The following is a 20,746-nucleotide window of genomic DNA, read 5'->3' as shown; positions in this document are numbered from 1 at the left end:
CCACTTAAACCTTCTTACTCTCTGGGAGCCTTGGTATCCATGGCTATGTGATGACGACAACAGAGTCCCTACCTCACAGGCTTATTCAAAGATCAGAAAGGATCAAGATTGCAAAAACATTCCACTAGAGATTGTCTTTCTTCCTGGAGAGAGAGGCAGCAGACATACACAAGTTGGGACACCTACTTCCAGCTGGGACGGTTTCCAGGGGGCTAGCTTCACCTTCTCTCAAGGCCATGAAACTGGGAAAATTCTAAGCACAAACAGCCCTGACACCAGTTATGGCTTCCAGAGAAATGAGAATGATAATAAATAAGTGTAAAAAGAGTTAACAACACACCCTTTAAGCCAAGAAAAAAAAAATACATCAGGAGGGACAGTCACAATTTTGTGGACTGAGAGGAGGTGTGAGGGGCTGGGCCACAGGGCCAGGAGGGAATGGGGTGAGAGTGGGGAGGGCTCCCCTTCCCAGCCCCGGGAGATGGGGAGGAACAGATAGGCTGTGTGTAGCAGCTGCTGGAGGCGCTGTCCCCCAACCCTGGCCGAAGCAGCTGCTCCTCCTGTACCCAGGCCCAGCCCATGCTTTGTGGCCATGCTTGTGACAGGCACCTAGCGGGACAGTGGTGTCTGCTTCAGGGACATGAGCACCGAGCGCAGGCGGGACACATCTTTGCATTGCTTGCTGCTCTTGGGGTTGAAGTCACAGAGCTGAGCCACCTTCTCCCACTCTGTGCCCGGCGTCTCCTCCTTGGATTCCTTCACGAAAGCCTCCTCAGATGCCCTGCAGGTAGAGACAGGACAGAAGTTTCATTGCTGTCTGCCTTTCTCCTGAATCAGTTACGTTCTGCTCCCACTGAGGAAGGCTGCTTTGCCCGGCCTACTCTGAGGTAGTCTATCCAGAGTTCTTAGCCCTGTGCCCTGTGACCTCAGGCCCCCAGGACAGCCTTGGCATCAGAGGAAGCCTCCTCTGGTCCTGCCTCAGGGCCTTTGTACTTGCTGTCACTTCTCCCTGGAATGCTTTCTGCCAGACCTGCTCATAGCTTGTCACTTCTTTTCATTCAGGTCTGAGTGCACGCCTCACCTCAGAATGATCTTCCCTTGCCAGCCTAGCTACGGTAGCCTCTTCACGCTCCCCTACCCCTGCCCAGCCTAGCACTCTGTTCATTACCTCTCCAGCCAGAGTTCCCAACCTGGGAATCCCAACACCTAAAGACCCTTGGAGGAACTAATGCAGTACCTCAGCTATTTTAAACATTTCCAGAAACTTAGCAGAGGTAGGACATTAACTAACCACCTTACTAACTGAAGTACCTGATCCAGCGTTGCCTCGGTGTTCTGTGGACCCTGTAAGTGTTCTCCGGAAAAGGGTTGTGGTCAAATACACAATGGAAATTTCAGTTAAAGAGGATTTTCAAAGCAAAACTTCAAAGCCTCTACTGTGCCAGGGTGCACCCCGAACCTCCCAGGCAGACTGTAAGATGCAGACAGAATCCACCACACTCCAAGTTCATTTGACCATAGCGCTCTTTCTAACCCAGAATGACTTATCTCTCTGGAGCCACAGCCTGGGGAATGCTCCATGGAAGTATCTGCTTTTGGTTGGAATCAGGTTAGGCTGAAAACTGGGGGTTTCTTCATCAGTAGTTCTGGTGGACAGTTATAGAAGCCACTGATTAAGGTACAATGGAGAAATAGAACGTAGAGTGCAAACCCAAATGCGGGACTCATTAAGAGGAAAACAATTAAAATATCTTCCATGAAGAGGGCTGGTTCTGCATCCTCTGGCCAGCAAGAGTCCCTGGAAAGCCCCTTTCTCCTTATGGCTCCTTCTGTGTATCAAGCAGGATCAGCTCTGCCACATGCTAGGCAGGGAGCTCTACCAGTGATCTCCACAGGCTCTGCCAAGGATGAGCTGGTTGTGGGGTGGGGGGGTGGCCTGACCTCTGCCTAGTGATCTTCCTTTCCCTCTGAGTCCTCATTTCCTAACCTGTAGAGAGAAGAGCAGAGCCTCCGCCTTGCTGATCCGTCTCACCAGCTTGAGAATCTCACAAAGTGGCAACGTGTGTGCAGGCTTGGAAAGAGTAAAGCACTGTGTGGAGCTGGATGACCGGTGGGATGAAGGGTGATGTCTTAGGAGCCGTCCCTGCTAGATCAGCAGGAGACTGTCCTCTAAACTGCCTGTATAGTGTGTGGTACATGGACCAGTGGTATTGGCCTCACCATGGAGCTCATTGGAAATGCAGACTCAAGGCCTCGCCTCAGCCCTACTGAATCCCAATCTCCTTTGAATAAGGTCCCCTTGTGATTTTAGGACACAGAAAAGTCTGGGAAGCACTGGTCCAGGCTCTTCCCCTCTACAGGACCCCCTGGGTGCTACTTCCCCAAGTGCAGCAAGAGCACTGAACCCCCCCATATAGCATATTCCCCAGCACCGATATTCTGGTCACCCTGACTCCTCCGTCGGAAGCCTCCCGTAGATCTTCACTGCCTTCAGGATTGAGCCCCGGCTGGCAGACCTGGCCCAACAGGCATTTTGCATCTAGCCCCAAGCTGACCTGTCCTCAGCTCCCAGCCATCCGCACAGCCCCACGCCCCACTCACAGAGGCTACCCCTGCCCTCGTCCCACCATCACCACTAAGCTCATCCCTTCTCACACTGTAAGGTCCAGCTGAAGGGCCTGCCTCTCTGAAGCCTGCCCTGGCTCCCCCCGCAGACGGTGGCTCCCAGGCCTTGGTGTGCCCTTCCACATGGCCCTTAGGACAACGCTGTCCTGACCATGAGCAACTTATGGGGACAGGCCATGTCTTATTCCTGTTCCAACAGAGATTGGCACTGGGCAAGTCCCACTAAGTACTGGACAGAAGGGAGAGTGGACAGAAGGAAGGAACACAAGACTGTTTCTCTGATGGGCCCTGTGCCCTGCGAGAGAAATGCCAGCCTAGACAGCATCAGAGGCCTGCTAAGGGTGACCCCAGAGTGAGGGACACCAAATACTTGGCACGTGCACCCGTGGCGGGCATCACTCATTCATCCCTGCTTTTCCTTCCCCTTCACCATCCCAACATACCCTCAGGCTGTCAACCACCCATCAGCAGGGACCCCATCTTCCATCTCAGATCCAGATTAGACATAGTCCTGGCTAGCCCGCAAAACAGGAACATGAGAGAAGGGCCCACAGTGGTCTAGGCAGGGTCTGGTCACCAAACTTGGCCTGAGGCTTTGAGAAGGAGAAGTGCATTGGGGGCAGGAGTAGAATATGGGGGGGATATTTGGGGGAGCATCTCTTCTTTATGCCTCTGGCACTCGACGTTTTGTTCAATAGAAGATTCCTTCACCCCACTTCCCAACCCTAAGAGGCATCTCAGAAGGACGGAGCTGGGCTGTTTGCCATTTGCCCCTCCCACCTGAGATAGCCAGTGCATTCTTTTTCTTTGCTGTGCTTTGATGCAGCAAATCTGACTTCAGGAGTAATAGATCCTCAATTAACCCTTGCTGCAGAGACAGAGGTGAAGGTGGGTGCCTGTACTACCTCCTGCTCTGATCTTTGCCCCATCCCCACCCTGCTCCCCGCCTGGCCACACTCATTTATACCCCACAAGCAGGACACTCAAAGCATACACAGGGGCCCCTGCCCTCTCCCACTCCCCCTGACAGAGGAGCAAAGAAGACACGTACACATAGCCGATGATATCAGCATCTGGCTGCTGGTAGAATGCTTTGTCAGCGATCCTTGAGGGGAAAGGGTTAGGTGGGGGAAGACAGATGGCAGACAGACAGGCAGAGGGTTAAAGAGAAAGGGAGACAGCATTAGTATTTCCAGTTGGAGAGTGTTAGGAAGCATAGTCCTGTGAGTCTCAGCAGTCATCCACGACCCAGAAAGGAGAGCAGGGATCCTGGGCCAGCTTGAGCACCTTTTCTAAAACTGCCCTGACCATGTTACTTCTCCTGTTCACAAGCCTTCCAAGGCTCCAACCCCTGTCTGTCCAACGCCATTATTGGAGGCCCTCCCCACGGGACTCCTCATTCCTGCCTTCTCTCCTACCACTTCCCGGTGCCCAAGACAATAGCCTTTCACATTATGCTGTTTCCTGGTCTAGAACACCCTTGTCCAAGCCTGCCCTAATGAACCTGCAGTCATCCTGCAAAGCTCAGGTCCTAGACACAGAGGTCCCTCCCCCACCTATACCCCCTGCTTCCACAGCCTTCCTGTAGAAAGTCCTACTGGTGAATTCATGTGCACATGTGTGCTTCTCTCCTCTGAGCTCTTCAAGGATACAGACTACATCCTTCCCCGATCAGTCTCCCCAGTGCCCAACCCAGAGCCTGGCCCACAGCAGCTTCCCAGGGCCAGCCTTGCCTTCCTAAGCCAGCCACTACCTCGGAGGACACAGTTCCAAGGGCAGAGCTGCTGGCCAGGGTCTCAGAAGTGGTCTGAGACCATTTCCCTGAAATTGCTCTCTGGTGGGCATCCACTGTCTTTGCCTGCCCAGCATCCAGCCCCTTCCTCCCAGGAAGGGCAACCTCATTGCCTTTGGCAGGATCAGGCTGGCCCCACTTCAGTCCCTGTGGTTTGGGTGAGACTGACCTCACGCACAACCCAGGAAATGGGACCATTGTCCAGACGGGATCCATCAGAGAGTCCCTTGCCCGGTATAGTCTCAGGGACGGGCACAGGACCCACACCAAACCAGTGAGGATCAGGTCGATGATTCCAGTGGAGCCATTGGGAGCAAGATGCTGTTTTCACAGAGGCTGCCAAAAGAGTATAGCAGAAGCCTGGAGCTGCTGGTGACCATCCGTCCCCCCAGCCCCTGTCCCATTCCAGATAAGAGAGGAAAGCGGTGTCGAGAGACAGTGAAAGTGAGTGCCACTTGACTTCGTCTGAGCCCCCAAGTCTAGTCCTGCAGTCCCACCGCTGGCCTTTTCAGTCATACAGGCCACAAACTTCCTTTCATTCTTTAGCCTCTCTGGGTTGAAGTGTTGCCACTTCTACAAGCAGTAAAATCCTGTCCCCAGGTTAGTTCTTCACTCCCGGCCAGGCCTGTGCTTTTTGTGACACTAACTGTGGGGCCCCGGGCAGTCTGGCTCCCATGCCAGGGTCCCAGGACCCTTCTGCTGACCGCAGAACTTGCTTCTCTGTGTCGTGCTGAGATGATAGCTCAACAGTGTCCTGCCTCTGGAAGGCTCTGAACTCCACAGGCAACTGAGGAAGCAACCCTGAGGGGTTCAGCTTCTCTTGCCTCTATGTTCTTGCCCCCAAATCACCCATCCACAAGACAGTCCCCATCCCATAACTTCTCTCACTGTCCACATGGCCTCATGTCTTCATAGTCCCCTCATGTCCCCATAGCGCCCCTCACCGGTTATTGATCTTGTTCTTCTCGACTTGTTCACTCTGACGCTGGTTCCACTCCTCCAGGTCCTTCTTGGCTTTCTCCCGCCACTCCTGTTCTGTCACCTTGGAGGCAGCATCTGTGACCCCAAAAGGAGAGTAAGTGGCAGCTTTCCAGTAGGAATGTGAGGGCACAGCTGTCCTGGCTAGTCCTCCCCTCGGCCCCTGCCAGGCAGCCTCAGGGCCCATGCTCACCCAATACCCACATTAAGGCAGTGCGAGCAGGGGGCCAAGGGGGTGACTCTGTACCCTAAGGCTGCCCCAGTCCCACATGTGCCAAACAGCCAATACAGCTGGGAGCCGCTCCCAGCCTCAGACCGGCTCTTACCCAGCTCCTGCAGCCGTTTCCTCTGCTCCTCTCTCCACTTGCGGATGCTCTCGGGTTCCTGAGTCAGTCTGTCAGCCTGGGCAATCGCCGCATAGCCATCTGCTGGACCGTTGGCTTCCTAGGGCACAAACACACAGCAGTGTGCACAGCCTATGCACCGGTCCTCTTGCCACTGCTGCCTGAGCACTGGATACCCCCTACGTGTGGCTGCCTCAGCCGGCTCCAACAGCCTCCCACCTGCTGCCTCCTGGGACCGTACCCTGCCTTTATACCTGCTGTGCCCTTTGCCAACAACGCTCCCCCATGGGGGACCTGGGCGAGTGATGGGGCCTCTGTGTGCCTCACCTTCATGGTCCGGTTCTTTAGATATTTAAATTCCTTGCCTTCTTCTATCAGCGTGAAGGCTTGGTAAGAGCAGCCACCCCTTCACGCTGATAGAAGAAGGCAAGGAATTTAAATATCTAAAGAACCTTGTACACTTCTTGGCACACAGTGAGTCCCCTGTGTTACTGTTCTGACACTTACACAATCTGAAATGACCTCACTTTATGTTTGCTTGTCCACTGTCTACCTTCATGACAGCAGGGTCCTTGTCTAGCCTGCTCATCGCCATGTCCCCTTTGCCCAGCCTGGCACACAGAAGACACTCAGTGAACATCTGCTATGTGAGTGAGCAGCCCTGGGACAGGCAGGATGGCCATGGCTGAGACTGCAGGCAGATGGTCTGGGTCCACATCCCACCTCCACGGCTGACTAGATGCCCGTATACCAGGGACAAGTTGCTCCACCTTGCTGAGCCTCAGCCTTCTCATCCCCAAATGAAAATAATAATAAAACCACCTCTAAGAGCTGTTCTGAGAGTTCCACAGGACCGTCTTTGTAGGACATTTAGAAGTGGGCCCGGTGTGGAGTGATGGCTCCGTGAGTGGTAGCTAGAATTATTATTATTATTCATTCTCATCTTCTAGGGGAGGAAACTGAGGCCAGGAATGATGGCATGATGTCATGGCCGGTGTCCAGGCCTCTGATTCCCAGGCCGGGGCTCTGCCCACTTCCCTCGGCAGCCCTGCCAGAGCTAGGCACTCCCAAGAGCTGGGGACTAAGAGCTCAACCCATCAAGGCTGTGACTCCCCTCTGGTCTTGCAAAGCCACGGACCCTTTCCAGTCTAGCCCCATCTCCTGCCACCCCACGCTCCCGACACTCCACCCCTACACATTCCAGTCTGCACACACCCCACACACTCCTGCGGCCCCAAGCCTCTGGCTCCTCCTGCTTTAGCTGCAAGTGTTGCCCTCCCCTCCCTTTTGCAGCTGATGAAATCTTCTATCATCTCGAGTTGCCAGCTCTAGGATATCCACTCCCCTCGGCAGATCTCATACCCCTTCTTCTCCGTGCTTCTGTTACAGACTTCATGTTCTGCTCAAGTCTCCCGGCTGGACCAGGAGCTCCTGGTGGGCAGAGCAGGACCTCATTTATAGCCTCTGAACCCCTGCCCCGTCCTTTCACCACTCCTTGTGCTCCTCCTTCAATCCCTCATCAAAACTATCAGCAACAGGGACCGAGGGCTGGCTCGGTGGGTTAAGCATCTGCCTTTGGCTCAGGTCAGCATCTTGGGGTCCTAGGATAGAGCCCCGCATCAGGCTCCCTGCTGAAGGGGGAGTCTGCTTCTCCCTCTCCCTCTCACTTTGCCCCCTCCCCCCAACTTGTGCTCTCTCACAAATGAATAAAAAAAAAAATCTTAAAAAAAAAAGTCAGGAACATTGGTATTTAATATCCTCTCCCCACAAGACAGTGTCTGGTGCCGCCCTCCACCCAGGGATGCTCCCCATTGTCCTTGGCACACACCAGTGCTCAGTAAGCAGTGGCTTCATAGATGCATACCCCTGGAGCCAGATGTGCTGGGTCAATGCCTGTCCAATGGGGTGTGGGCAGCCCAGTGAAGGAGCACACAGCAGGAATGGGAGGACTGCTGTCTCCAGCTGTCTCTGGGCAGAGGGAAGGGTAGGCCCAGGGCAGGGCGGGTAGCCTGGCACTCCCTGGGGTTAGGCCCACCCTTGGGTGGGACAGTTGGAGCGCCACCCTATTCTTTCTGGCACAGCACTACACTTCAATTCAGACAGTCTCTCACCACACCCACGGGGCCCTTCCAGGGCTCTAATCTGGAGAACACAAGTTGGTCACTGACAATGAGTGTGCCCCACCCTGCCCCCTTCCGGGAACAACCCTGTCCTGAGGCCAGGCGCGGGTGTGTGTGTGTGTGTGTGTGTGTGTGTGTGTAATCCTATAGGATGTCCCATCTGCAGACAACTGCAATTACCTCTGTGTATATGTGTTTATTAAGGGGCTGTGTTTCATGTTCTTCATGGCACTTCTGGCTATCTGAAATGACTTGTTTACATGTTTACTCTCTGTCTCCACCGACCTCCCACCCCAGCCACAAGTAAGTGAGCCCCATAAGGACTGAGACCACCTGTCTCTGTATAGTATCTAGAATAGGGAAGGCCTGGCTGTAGGAGGATCTCTAGAACATTTCGTGAATGAATTAGCATCTGCTCAGGCTTGGGCCATGAATAAACAAGACCACCTGTCCCCCAGGAGTCTGGCAGGAGGAGTGTCTCACAAGCAAGGGCCATGGCTAGAGTACATGCTATAAAACAAGCCAGGTAAAGAGCAGGCACAAGGTCATTTTAGTCTGGGGCAGAGTAGGGCGGGAAGAGACAAGGAAAGACCATTTCAGATTAGACTGAAATCGTTAAGGCCCGTGGTGGGGGGGGGCAGTGCCTTTGGGAAACTCTTGAGTACAGTGATGTTTCCAGGTGTGGGAGGGAAAGGGGTGGGGGATGTGGGCTGGAGAAGGGTCTCTTCTGCAGAAGGGTGGGAGTGTTTGGTCACACTGGTGTCCTTCAGGCCCACCATCCCTATAAAGCCTACCCTAAAATTAAGATGCCCAGGTTATAGTGCTTTAAAGCTTGCAGAGAAATCACAGTTAAACAGTTCTCTTTGATCTTTACAGCCCTGCATGATGGGTTTTATCATCAGTGTTTTATAGGTAGAGAAAGTCTAGCTCCAGAGTCCCAAGGTCACTGGGCTGGGAACTGGCAGAGCTGAGACTCCAACTGAATTCCCGGATGTGAAACATATTGGCCACATAGCAGCAGGGACCAAAGTCACTTCTGTGTCATGTGATTTGTGACACACTCTCTGTCTCTCTGATGAGTCTATTTCCCCAAGATCAGAGAGGGTGCCTGCTCCTCCAAGTGTCCCCTGCCACATCTCCCATGTCTCACACCCACACACTACCACCCCTCAGCTCACTGAGAAGCATGTCCAGGAACTTAGAAGACGCTTCCCTGGGCATCAGAGCACTTTTCCCAGCAGCCAGTGGGGGACAGCATGGCAGGGCCTCTAATCCCCTTTTGACAAGTGAGAAATCAACTCAGAGAGCAATCTAAGAGTAGTCCTTCTGGTTGGGAAGAGCCAGAAACTGAAGCCTTCTAGTTCACTCCAAACTCTTCTGCCACAGCCCACCACAGTACCCCAGCCTGGGTGCAGGGGCAGCCTCAAGGAGCCACTTGGACCCCCAAGGGTGCTTCTCCTGGGCCCTGGAGCAGCACATCCAAGGGCACCACGTATCCCCGAGCACTGCTCAGTGTAGTTTCAAGCACACGGTGCCCAGAGGCAGCCACGCCCGAGGCCCAGCCACGCCCGAGGCCCAAGCTAGATGGGCCTCCCCTATCTGTGCATCAGCAGCAGGGCCCACTAACAGGCTCCGCATGGTAGCTGTGCCCAGTGCTGCCGGTAGGGGTGAGGGGCACTCCCCTCGCATCACATGAGCTGTAGTGCTTTGGCCTCTCTGGGATCCCCCAGCACTCCACTGGCCCCAGGCCAGGCCCACAGAGAGTGCCTGTGACCCTCTGTACCTTTGCACGTTCTTTCCTACCAGCCAAGACCACCCATGTGCCCCTGGGCAGCCTGGAAACCCACTTCCAGGAGCCCCTCCTGGTGGCACTCACTGAGTGATTGAGTGCGGCACCTGGAGCAGGATCCCGGTTCAAGTCCCAGCTCTTCCCCGCTGCAGAACGAGCGAGCTATGAAAGCTCCCTGGGCATCCTCCTCTTGGTCTGTGAAATGGGGGTAAAGACTGAACCTCCATCACGGGGATGCTGGGAGGATGAAAAGAGCTCATCCGCGGAGAGCTCCTGGGTGATGCCTGACACATTGTTAAGAACTCAGACGCCTAGCGCCTGATACCACCCAAGTATCGGAGCCGTTACCATCCTGCACTACCATCAGTTCCTTCCAGGGCTCTGCCCTCTGTCAGAAGCCAGCTCTTGGAGGACAATGGGGGATTTGCCTACATCCACCGCCCTGAACACAGTGGGCGGCACTCACGTCTTGGGAGCTGACGAAATGAAGGGGCCAGCGGCTGTCTGCAAAGCCCACGGCACAGGTCCCCTCCTGCCACTCAGTGGATATGTGACCTCCGGAAAGTCCTTTCCCCGGGCTCCTTGTGTCTCATCGCCTATTAAGTGGGAGTGAGAAGTGGGGTCCGCTGTAAGCTGCGGAGGACACGCACCGCGGCGGGTCCGCGGGCCTGTGCGGCTCACCGTTTGCCCAGGAGACCCCGCGCATGCCCGGTCGCCTGGCTGGAGTTGCAGTCGGGCTAGGAAGAACAGCCACACAGCCGTGTGGGCGGCGCCCTGAAGCTGTTTGCTGGCTCCTCTTCTTTGGCCCCACTGGACTCCTTTTCCTGCTCCAAACCCCTGCCAGTGAGCACTGAGGTCGAGGGCCACAGCAGGGCTCCTCTTGAATCACTCAGTGCCCCAGAGAGGAAAGCGGGTCAGCTACAGGCTGGCAGCCCAGGCGGGCTCCCCAGGGACTGCAGGAATGCTCTGAGCACTGTGCCCCCTCTCCCCTCAGCCCCTAAGCTCGACAGGGAAGGGGGCAGGGACCAAAAGGCTACAGTCAGGCCAGGCTTATCTTTTTTTTTTTTTTTTTTTTTAAAGATTTTATTTATTTGACAGACAGAGATCACAAGCAGGCAGAGAGGCAGGCAGAGAGAGAGGAGGAAGCAGGCTCGCTGCGGAGCAGAGAGCCCGATGCGGGGCTCGATCCCAGGAGCCTGGGATCATGACCTGAGCCGAAGGCAGCGGCTTAACCCACTGAGCCACCCAGGCGCCCCAGGCCAGGCTTATCTTGATCCAATTCCCTGGCACCCCCTCCTTGGGGACCCCTCTGCTGGACATGACCCTGAGAGCCTCCGTGGGGCAGGCTGGAGGCTCCAGAGACAGCCAGAAGGATGAGGCATCTTTGGGATTTTCCAGCTAAAGCTAAGCTGCTCTGTTGACTCCCCTAAGTAGCTCAGAGGAGGATGATGGCAATGCATGGGGGGAGAGAGAGTTTGTGCAGGGAGAGGGAGGCCTGCAGGGGCTTTCTATCCCTGTCCCTGGCAATGCCAGATGGGACTGGAATAGGTGTAGGCAGACTTACCCTTACAACTCGAGGACCAGGTTTATAGCTGAACCCCCTTGTGGCCCAGAGGTTGCCAGGATAGAATAAGAAATGTAGCAAGAGAGCTCTGCCCAGGACCCTTGAAAGTGCTGGGCATGTCTACTCAAGGCTTCCCCCTACCCACCTCCAGCAGCACAAACCAGACCCAAGTCTATGGTCAATCCTACAAAAGTCTGCGGGGGCTTTCTACGAAAGATCCGGCCGCTGTGGCAGGCCAGTTCCAGCACAAGGGGTGGGACAGAGGGCACCAGATCAGGGGCAGGTGAACTTGAGCTTGGTCACTAAGTGACTCACCTCATTCTTGACCCCTCCCCTGCCTGTAAGGATTCTAGGATGGCATGGAGTGGAATGATTTGCAAATAAGCACACATGGGTTATGAGTAGCAGTGAGAATAAGAGTTCCCACTGACACTGAAAGGAGGCATGGGGTTCCCTGTATCTACCAAATACAAAGTGAGGCTGGCAGGGGATGGTCAGGGTCAAAGAAGCCTCAAGATCCTTAGCTACAGAAAGGGGGAACTAGGTTGATCACAGTGTTCTAGATATTTTTGCGGTTCTAAGTGTATCTCCAGGTCCAGGTCCACTTTAGGATATAGACCTTCTGGGTCAAGTGAAGTCCTTCTGAGTGTGCCCAGGATAGGGGCTGCCCGGGTCTCCATGATCTACCGGATTGTAGAGGAGTAAACACAGCTTACTGGGTGTTCTCAGGCCTAAGGAGACACAAAGCCCCCGAAGTCTTGGACACTGACTTTTCTAGCTTAATGATAGTTGAGTAATTTTCCAGAAACGGGACTTGGCTAGGTTCCCTGTGTAAGGTACTAGCCTAGCCCTCTTACATAAGAAAGTATTGTTTATTCCCCACTGAGGACTTGGGAGGCCAGCTCCTCAATGGGGTGGGGCTCGGGAGATCCTGAAGCTGCAGCCCCAGGCGTCAAGGGTCTTCGACCCAGCCCAGTGGGAAGTAAGCCTCATCTAGTGAAGACTTTATGTTGCCCAAGCATGGGGGAGGGGGAGACTGTTCCGTCTGCGGGATACTGGGGATGCCATCTGTGGTCCAAGGTCTCCCAGTGTAAAGACTCTTAAATCCATTTGTGTAGGAATGTGGGGAAGGGGGAGGTGGGTACAGATAGAAGTAACTTTAACTAGAAACAGCCTTACTAGGAGTTGTGTGTGGGGGGATGGGGGTAGTATAAGATCATTATGAGGAATTTTATTTATTTATTTTTAATATTTTATTTACTTATTTGACAGAGATCACAAGTAGGCAGAGAGGCAGGCAGAGAGAGAGAGAGAAGGAAACAGGCTCCCTGCTGAGCAGCGAGCCCAATACGGGGCTCAATCCCAAGGGCCCTGTGATCATGACCTGAGCCGAAGGCAGAGGCTTTAACCCACTGAGCCACCCAGGCACCCCTCATTATGAGGAATTTTAAGACAATCCAGTGAAAGTGAAAGCCTTTTCCTTTTCTTATTTCACCCCTCCCCACCTCAATGTGGGGGCTAACCACTCTTAATCATTGTTAACAGCTGGGGCACATCCTTTCAGAGATTTTGTGCAAATGTATTTCTAAAATAAAAAACTGGCCCAATAAAAAAATAAAAATGGGATGCCTGGGTGGCTCAGTTGGTTAAGCCACTGCCTTCGGCTCAGGTCATGATCCCAGAACGAGTCCCACATGGGGCTCCTTGCTCAGCGGGGAGCCTGCTTCTCTCTCTGCCTCTGCCTGCCACTCTGCCTGCTTGTGCTCTCTCTCTCTCTCTCTCTCTTTCTCTGACAAATAAATAAATAAATCTTTAAAAAAATAAAAATAAAAAACTGGGGGCGCCTGAATGGCTCAGTGGGTTGGGCCTCTGCCTTGGAGCCTGCCTCCCCCCTTCTCTCTGCCTGCCTCTCTGCCTACTTGTGATCTCCGTCTGTCAAATAAATAAATAAAATCTTTAAAAAAAAAAACTGTGTAAGTTATTCTGCAAGAGACTTTTCCACTTGTTATATCGTGGGCATCTTTTCATATCAATACAGAAAGCTCTGATTGCTCTTTTGAATGGCAGTGCGGTTTTCCAATTTACCTGCCCAGGCCCTTGACGCTGGATACTTAAGTCATTGCAGTTTCTCTGTTTTTTTTGTTGTTGTTGTTGTTGTTGTTTTACCTTTTTATTTGAATACCATTAACATACAATGTTACATTAATTGTATGTAGGACATAATGACTCAACTCCTGTGTATGTCATGCTACGCTCACCACATTGTCAGCTATTGTAAATAATCCCACAAAAATCTGGGAGTCTTTGGCTAATTCTTTCCCTAGGGAAGATTCCAAGTGGAATCTTTGGATCAAAGACCTGCCCACTTAAAATGCTCGGACATGGCCACTCAGTCCTGCTTCCCACCAGTGGCATGCAAGCGTGCAGGGCCCAGTGTGCACTGTGCCACTCTGGGCCACTTTATCTCTCCCTGAGAGACATCACCATGGGCAACCTGAGGCCACACTCCATCAATCCCAGTCTATAGTGGTACTTATTCTTTGTGCCTTTCCCCTACATAACAGGAAAGAGAGGAAGGAAGGAAGGAAAAGGGAGAGAGAAGGAAGGAAGGAAGGAAGGAAGGAGAGAGAGAAAGAAGAGAAAAGAAAAGAAAACATGTCAAAACCCTTGCCTATGGGTGCCTGGGTGGCTCAGTGGGTTAAGCCGCTGCCTTCGGCTCAGGTCGTGATCTCAGGGTCCTGGGATCAAGTCCCGCATTGAGCTCTCTGCTCGGCGGGGAGCCTGCTTCCTCCTCTTTCTCTCTCTGCCTGCCTCTCTGCCTGCTTGTGATCTCTCTCTGTCAAATAAATAAATAAAATCTTAAAAAAAAAAAAACAACCCTTGCCTATGCTCCCATTCTAATGCAGAACAGAATAACTGGAGCCCTAATACTAATGGGGCCATAAGTTACCGAGGCCCAGCTGTCAGTCCCCACGCTGCTACGACAGAATCTTGCTTACCTGAAACACGTCTCCATTGACTGTGGTCCCCAAGTCCTCAGAACCAGCTGGAAAGAGAACAAAGAAATGGCATTACTCATTGCGCAGCTTAAAGCAAACACAGACCGTCCTACATTAGTGCCCTGAGCCAACCTCCGTCTATGTCCAGGCGTGCCATAACACCCGCTCCCCATGTAGACATACTGGATACATAAATAAGCTGGGCTCAAGCCATGACTATTGACAAAGCCTTCTCACAGCCATTGTCACATTTGATTTTCACCACTACTCTGTGATGAAGTTATCTACCCATTTTACAGATACTGGAATTGAGGCTTGAGAGGCTAGATGATTGCCAATAGCCACCCAGCCAGTAACAGCCCCTCACTTACCTGAAAGTGATTTACGCTTGGCCATGGCTAGGAATGGCCTGACTGTGTGTGGGGCCTGGGCCCAGTGAGCCAGCAGAGGGCTGTCGGCTCAGGGCGGTGTCTGCGTGCCCTACAGAGAGGGACCTAGCGCGCAGCTGCCTGTCCCTGCCGTGCCTCGAGCAATTGCTCCGCCTGGGAGAGCAGGAACGGCAGCCCCCACCAGGCAGCACCTGGCCTATTTTTCCTCCCTCTGCTCCTCCCAAAAGGATTTTCTTTTGCCTTCAACAATAACTCCTCCCGGTCCCTTTCCCTGACAGCTGATTAGTCACAAATTCCTGTGGCTTTTGCTGCAACGGTGACCTTCCAATTTGCCCTCTGCTCTCTGTCCCCTGTCCAGTCTGCCTACCCTGCTAGTGGCAGATACCTAGAAGGCCAGACCTGGGTCCTTGCTCCTCACCACAGCCCTTCCCAGACGCGTACCCAGCGCCCGCTACTCAGTAAGAGCTCGGAAATGTATGTGTTAAATAAACATGAATAAATACATCAGAAAAAGAACGGATGGCTTTTATCCACTCACAGGCCTCCCTGACACCAACTTCACCCTCTCCCAGCCCTCTTTCAAACCAACCAGCAGCACTGATATTTTGTAAAGCATACAGTTACCTATGGCACTACAGCAAGCCAGAAAGAAACCCTTCCCATGGACCACAGTGGCCTTTAGGGTCGGCTCCTGCCTTGGGGACCAGCAGGTTCTTTCCCTCAGCCTGGAAGGCCTTCCTACCCACACCATGCGGGCTGTTCCCTCACTCCCTTCTGCCTTTGCTCAAACCTTATCTCAGCAGAGGCCTCCCCGGACCCTCTGGGACACCTGCCGCTCCGGGACCCTCCCTCCCGCCCGGGGACCCTCCCTCCCACCCCTGCAGTATTTCTTTATAGTACTTACCACTGGCTGGTATGCTTATTTGTGTAGGGGCTTATTATCTATCCTCCCCACATGAATGGTCCCTCGTGAAGGTCAGGGACTTGGTTTCACTCAGTGCTAGTGCCCAGCATCGGAATCAGTGCCTGGCATATAGCTGGGCTCAATAAATACTTGTTGAACGAGTACATCAAACCTCAGACTATAGCATGTGAGAACCTCTACCCTTTGGCCCTGCCCATTTTCCTGCCTCGCTTCCCACAAGTCCCTCTCACCAGCTATCCTGGGGATGGGTTGGGGGGGGTGCAGTCGGTTGGGCATCCAACTCTTGGTTTCAGCTGGGGTCATGATCTTGGGGTCATGAGATTGAGCGCATCAAGCCCAGCATCCCGCTCTGTGCTCAGGGCAGAGTCTGCTTGAGACTCTCTCTCCCTCTGCCACTCCCTGCTAAGCGTGCATGTTCTTTCTCTTTAGTAAATAAATAAATTGTAAAAACTAAACTAAACTAAACTAAACTAATCTGGGGGGTGCCTAGGTGGCTCAGTTCGTTAAGTGTCTGCCTTCGGCTCAGGTCATGATCCCAGCATCCTAAGCTCCAGTCCCACATCGGGCTCCTCGCTCAGCAGGGAGTCAGCTTCTCCCTCTGCCTGCCGCTCCCCCTGCTTGTGGTCTCTAGCTCTCTCTCTCTCTCTGTCAAATACATAAATTCAAAAAACTCTTTAGCAACAACAACAATAACCTATTCTGGTTTCCTTCTTCCCCACACACACCAGTCTGCTCCCCATGCCTTTTGTTCTCCTTCTCTCTCAACACAATGCTCTTTTGGAGTCAGTTATTGTTCATGATTCAGTTCACAAGTCATCTCCTCTGGGAAGACCTCCATTACTTCCCCTGCTTCTCTAGGCCCTAAAGAAAGGCCTCACCTCTGGGATATCCCACAATAAGGCACAGCATTTCCCCACCCTCTTAGGCAATTATCTGTGAATTCCAAGGGTCATACACTCCCTATCAAGCCCGGTTCTATATCCTATTCAATTCCTAAGGGCTCCTGAGCAGAACGGGTGAGCAGGGCATGCTGGCTAAATGGACAATGAACAGCTCTTTGGGAGTCTACTGTGACCTGGAAAGTCTGCCTAAGGCCTCTCAGAAACTGTGATGCTTCCCAGCAAAGAGCCACAGGAAGTGACATGAGCTTCTGACAGATGGACAAGCATCCCTTTTCCAGCCAGATAGGGCTGTGAGCAGGAGTTACACTGATTCCGGCCTGGGGACTGAAGGGAGGGATCCTTAATCTAATGGAAATAATCCCCGGCTGACAGAAATTTTCAAACAGTGATTGATTCTAACCAACTATGTCTCCGGTCATCCCTGCTCACTCAGCTGGGGTTACTCCTGCACCGGTGGCCTGGTCCCTGAGTCAGGGGGCGAAAGGGAGCACCATGGGATTTTAGTGGCAACATCTGCAAAGGGGCTTCTTCTCCTGGGGCACCTCCTCAGGGCCTGAAATTATCAGTGTCCATTCACCATGATGATGTGCCAGGTGGGACGCCTGGCCTTCTTGAAGTGCAAGCTGCCCTACCCCACCCCATTCTGACTGGACCAGTCTTGGGCCCCTGGTCCACAGTCTCGGTGCCTCCCCTGGTCTTCAGAAAGTCTCTCTGCCTCGGTTTCTCAGTCCTGTAGACATTCCTCTGGAGATGAAATCTCAGCCGCTTTGAGAATCCACACCTACCCACACATAGAATCGAGTATCTGTTCTCACAATGCTTTCTGATTATTGCACATTTACAATCACATGTCCACAGTCAGAGGCCTGCAGAACAGGACCGCGGCAGATACGAGTGCCACGGAGAACCCTGTGGGCGTTGCTTCCCTCGGATTCCTGACCCCTTTTGGCAACAAGGGCAGACAGGGTCCAGAACATTCCTGGGAGCTTACTTAGGCCCAGCAGGGGAAACAGGCTTGCCAGGAACTGACTGGGCAAGTCAGAGGCAGAGCCAGGCTGGGGCTCAGAAATCTGGGTGTGAAAATATAAACCTGCTAGGCCCTCCCCAAGGCTGATGAATGGAAACAAAGTGTACATTGCTTTGACTGGCCCCAGATGCAGCCCCAGAGGAGAGACTCAATGTGGCTCAGGCTCAGATCTAGACCAGACACCTCTTCCCCGCACCCCGGGGTAGCAGGGAGCCCCATAGGGGGGCACTTGGCATGGGAGCATCATCTAGGAGAACAGACTCAGACATGCTGATGGGCGGCTGCTCTGGAAGCCAGCTTCTCCCAGCTCCCAGCAGGCCTAGGCACTGTCTCTCCACCCCATCTGAGCTTCTGGCATTCACCACTGGTCAGGGAAGATTACTTGCTCAGCACCATAGAGGCCTAGGTAGGTCAGATCAGTTCCATCCTGTCTGGCCACCTACTGAGCCACCATCTTGTAATACCTCCCTGACCCAGAACTTTGGCAGCTTCAGCAGGTATAGGTCTGGAAGACCTTCAGAAGGCCGTGTCTCTGCTTCTCCCCCGGCCCTCTGTGGTGTGGGGCCAATTCTGCCACAGAGGGAAACTCCCATCTAGACTGTCACCCCCTGGAACCCCACTGACCTGGGAGAGGCCACAATCTGCTTAAACTCCCAGATGCCTCTGGCTGCGTTCAGCCTAAGCTCTATCTGCCCACCTCTGTCAAGGGCTTCTGGTATCAGTTCTCAGTGGGGCCTCCTCGAGGCCAAGCTAGACCAAGAAAGCTGGTGGTTTCACAGAGGCGGTGTGGACTAGTGAATAATGAATAGAGGCAGGCGTTTCCTCCGAATTCCCTGGGGATGTGTGCAGATCTTGCTGAGGGTCCAGGAGCTGCTGCCACAGAAGCCCTCCACTTCTGGCTTGCTTGGGTAGCAAAGCCACCCCTCCTGTCCATCACCTCCTAGGGTGACTGCTACAGCGTTTGGAAGAGTGTGGGGCCCTGAATTGGGAAGGCTAGGCTCAAGTCCCAGATCTGTCACTCATGGCTGTGTGACTTTGAGTAAGACACTCGGGTTTTCTGGGCTTCCAATTTCTTAGATGTTACAAAAAGTTTGTTACATTTCTTTTCTTTTTTAAAGATTTTATGTATGTATTTGACACAGAGAGAAAGAGAGAGAGAGAGCAGAAGCAGGGGAGCAGCAAGCAGAGGGAGAGGGAGAAGCAGGCTCCCTGCTGAGCAGTGAACCCAACATGGGGCTTGATCGCAGGACTCCGGGATCATGACCTAAGCCAAACGCAGAAGCCTAACTGACTGAGCCACCCAGGCGCCCACACTTGTTACATTTCTTATATTGAGGGATATAAAGATATATCAAACTCCTCAAGCCACAGAAACTGTCATATTCATTTCTGTACCCCCAGGCGTCCTGGCACACAGTAGGCACTCAATAAAGGTTGAATAAATACAAATATGACTATAAGGAACCTAACTTATAAACGTTTTTTAAAAAAAAATGTAAGCTATCACTCATTCCAACAGGCCCGTAAACACCCACCAAAACAACAACATTAACAAGAAGCACAGGCTGTTTTGGTTGCACCCATGAAGGTATCTACTCTTTAACTAAATATTTTAAGAAACTGTCTTTTCAAGCCAGAACCAGAACAGGAAAATCCTTGATAAACATGCTATCACAGGGAGCAGGCCCTGAGCCCGGATCTAAAGCTAACCACAGTAGCCCTGGACCACCTTTAGACAATCATTAATGGACAGTTAGAAACCCCAGGAGGGCAGGACCACATCTAACTGAAGCCCTTGCCCACCCCCACCCCAACCTTGGTCTTAACCCAGAGCCAGGCATATGGAAGACAGTGTGGTCAAGAGGAGACTGAGTTTCTGGTCTGACAGAAACAGGTTAAATCCTCACTGCCCACTTACTAGTTGCTTCAGTAGTGTACCCTTTGAGCCTCGGTTTTGCCTTCTCTGAAATGGGTTTAATAACACATATGAAGTGACTCAATGTAAATAAAGTGCCTAGTCCAGCAGGATGCAGGTGGTCTCCCAAAGAAGGTTTGTGAGTTCTTGGAGCACCCAGTGTCCTGTCCCCTGCTTTGCCAGCTGTAGGAAAGAGCTAAAACTGAGGGGCTGGGAGGTCTGTGGCTCTGCCCATACCCAAAGGGCTTAGGTGGGGGCCTGGGACGACCAGACCAAGGGGCGGCTGGGGAGGGACTCTGAGAGCCGGACTGTGTTGGATTTCAGAGCCACGCAGCGGTGGAGCTGGCCCTGGGTTGAAATGTCATGACAAATTCCTGTGCGCAGAGCCACGGGGTTCACAGCCCCAGGCAGGGCCTCAGATGAAGCTCTCCAAGAAGATTCCTCCCCATTTCCACCAGGTCCCTCTCAAACACACGCAGCCCCAGGCCTGCACCTGACCGGCCCCACCAGGCCCTTTTCACTCCGCCGCGGGGCCCTGAGGCCGGGTCTGCGCCGCCAGGTACCCGGGTGCGAGCCCCAGGCCCTTCAGTTCCCAGGCCCGTGCACTGACTCACCCCCACTCGCGGGTCCCGGCTGCGCGAGGCCCCCATGGCTGCCGGCAGGTGCCCCGAAGCCCTCGTCATTCTCTATGCCCGCGATCTCACTCTCTTGCTGGGCCAGGAAGGCAGCCGCCGGGTCCTCCTCGGCCGCCTCGGGGGCCCCGCTCTCCGACGACGAGAAGAAGCCAAAGTCATCAGCCATTTTCCCCGCGTCTCTACCGAAGCGTCCTCCTGGCGCTCGGCTCTGCCCGGCGCGTGCCCCGCGCTGCGCCCGGCGGCCGCGACACTGTCACCCGAGCCGCCCGGGGAGCCGGCCTCGGCTGGGACGGGCTCGGCGCGGCGGCCCCACACTTCCTCTCCGCCAACGGGCCCGGCTCGCCTGTCACTGCAGCTGCAGGCGGGAGGAGCCGGGACGGGAATGCGGTGATGTCACCGGCCAAGGGAGGGGGCCCGCAGCGCGGCCGGAGGTCGCCTCGCAGCGGCCACAGGAGGGCGGCAGCAGGACGGCGGCGCAGCCCGGGGGACCCGGAGGCCGAGGCAGCTGTTTGCCAGGACACCAGGATGAGACACAGCGCCCGCTGCGTCTAGGGGGAAGCTGGCCCGGGCGAGGTGGCCGGGACACGAACAGCTCAGCCAGCCAGTTTGTATGAGCCGGCTGGGCCCCTACTGAGAGGCTGGGCACCTTAAAAGTCCCTTCAGTATGAACTGGCCTGAGAAAGACCAAATTTATTCACTGCGGGCAGGCGACCCCGGCCTGGGGAGCACCGAGGTGAGGGGG

General features: G+C 53.8%; 1 protein-coding gene across 2 annotated transcripts; it reads right to left on the bottom strand.

The window, feature by feature from the left end:
- Nucleotides 1-328: 328 nt before the first annotated feature.
- Nucleotides 329-20,319, bottom strand: CLTB (clathrin light chain B). 2 transcript variants are annotated; one of them, XM_044229123.1, is made up of 6 exons: nt 19,984-20,319; nt 14,212-14,258; nt 5,722-5,839; nt 5,362-5,473; nt 3,677-3,730; nt 329-781 (listed from the first exon to the last, which is right to left on the bottom strand). In XM_044229123.1, exons 1-6 carry the CDS (start codon nt 20,168-20,170, stop codon nt 610-612), a joined length of 690 nt encoding a protein of 229 aa, XP_044085058.1. In that variant the 5' UTR covers nt 20,171-20,319; the 3' UTR covers nt 329-609. The 2 variants fall into 2 exon arrangements, with proteins under 2 accessions (XP_044085058.1, XP_044085067.1); XM_044229132.1 differs by lacking the exon at nt 3,677-3,730 and having other exon boundaries at nt 19,984-20,317.
- Nucleotides 20,320-20,746: the final 427 nt, after the last annotated feature.

The sequence above is a fragment of the Neovison vison genome, chromosome 1, assembly GCF_020171115.1.
Source record: "Neovison vison isolate M4711 chromosome 1, ASM_NN_V1, whole genome shotgun sequence".
Taxonomy (NCBI): domain Eukaryota; kingdom Metazoa; phylum Chordata; class Mammalia; order Carnivora; family Mustelidae; genus Neogale; species Neogale vison.
Note: the sequence above shows the minus strand (reverse complement) of the source record. Positions and strands in the feature narration are given on the sequence as shown.

Excerpts from the sequence above, each read along its gene's own strand:
- CLTB (XM_044229123.1), bottom strand. The coding sequence starts at position 20,170 with ATGGCTGATGACTTTGGCTTCTTCTCGTCGTCGGAGAGCGGGGCCCCC. Across the intron at positions 5,840-14,211 it reads TCAATGGAGACGTGTTTCAG|GAAGCCAACGGTCCAGCAGA; the intron begins GTAAGCAAGATT and ends TTTGTGCCCTAG. Across the intron at positions 3,731-5,361 it reads AAGAACAAGATCAATAACCG|GATCGCTGACAAAGCATTCT; the intron begins GTGAGGGGCGCT and ends TTTCCCCTCAAG.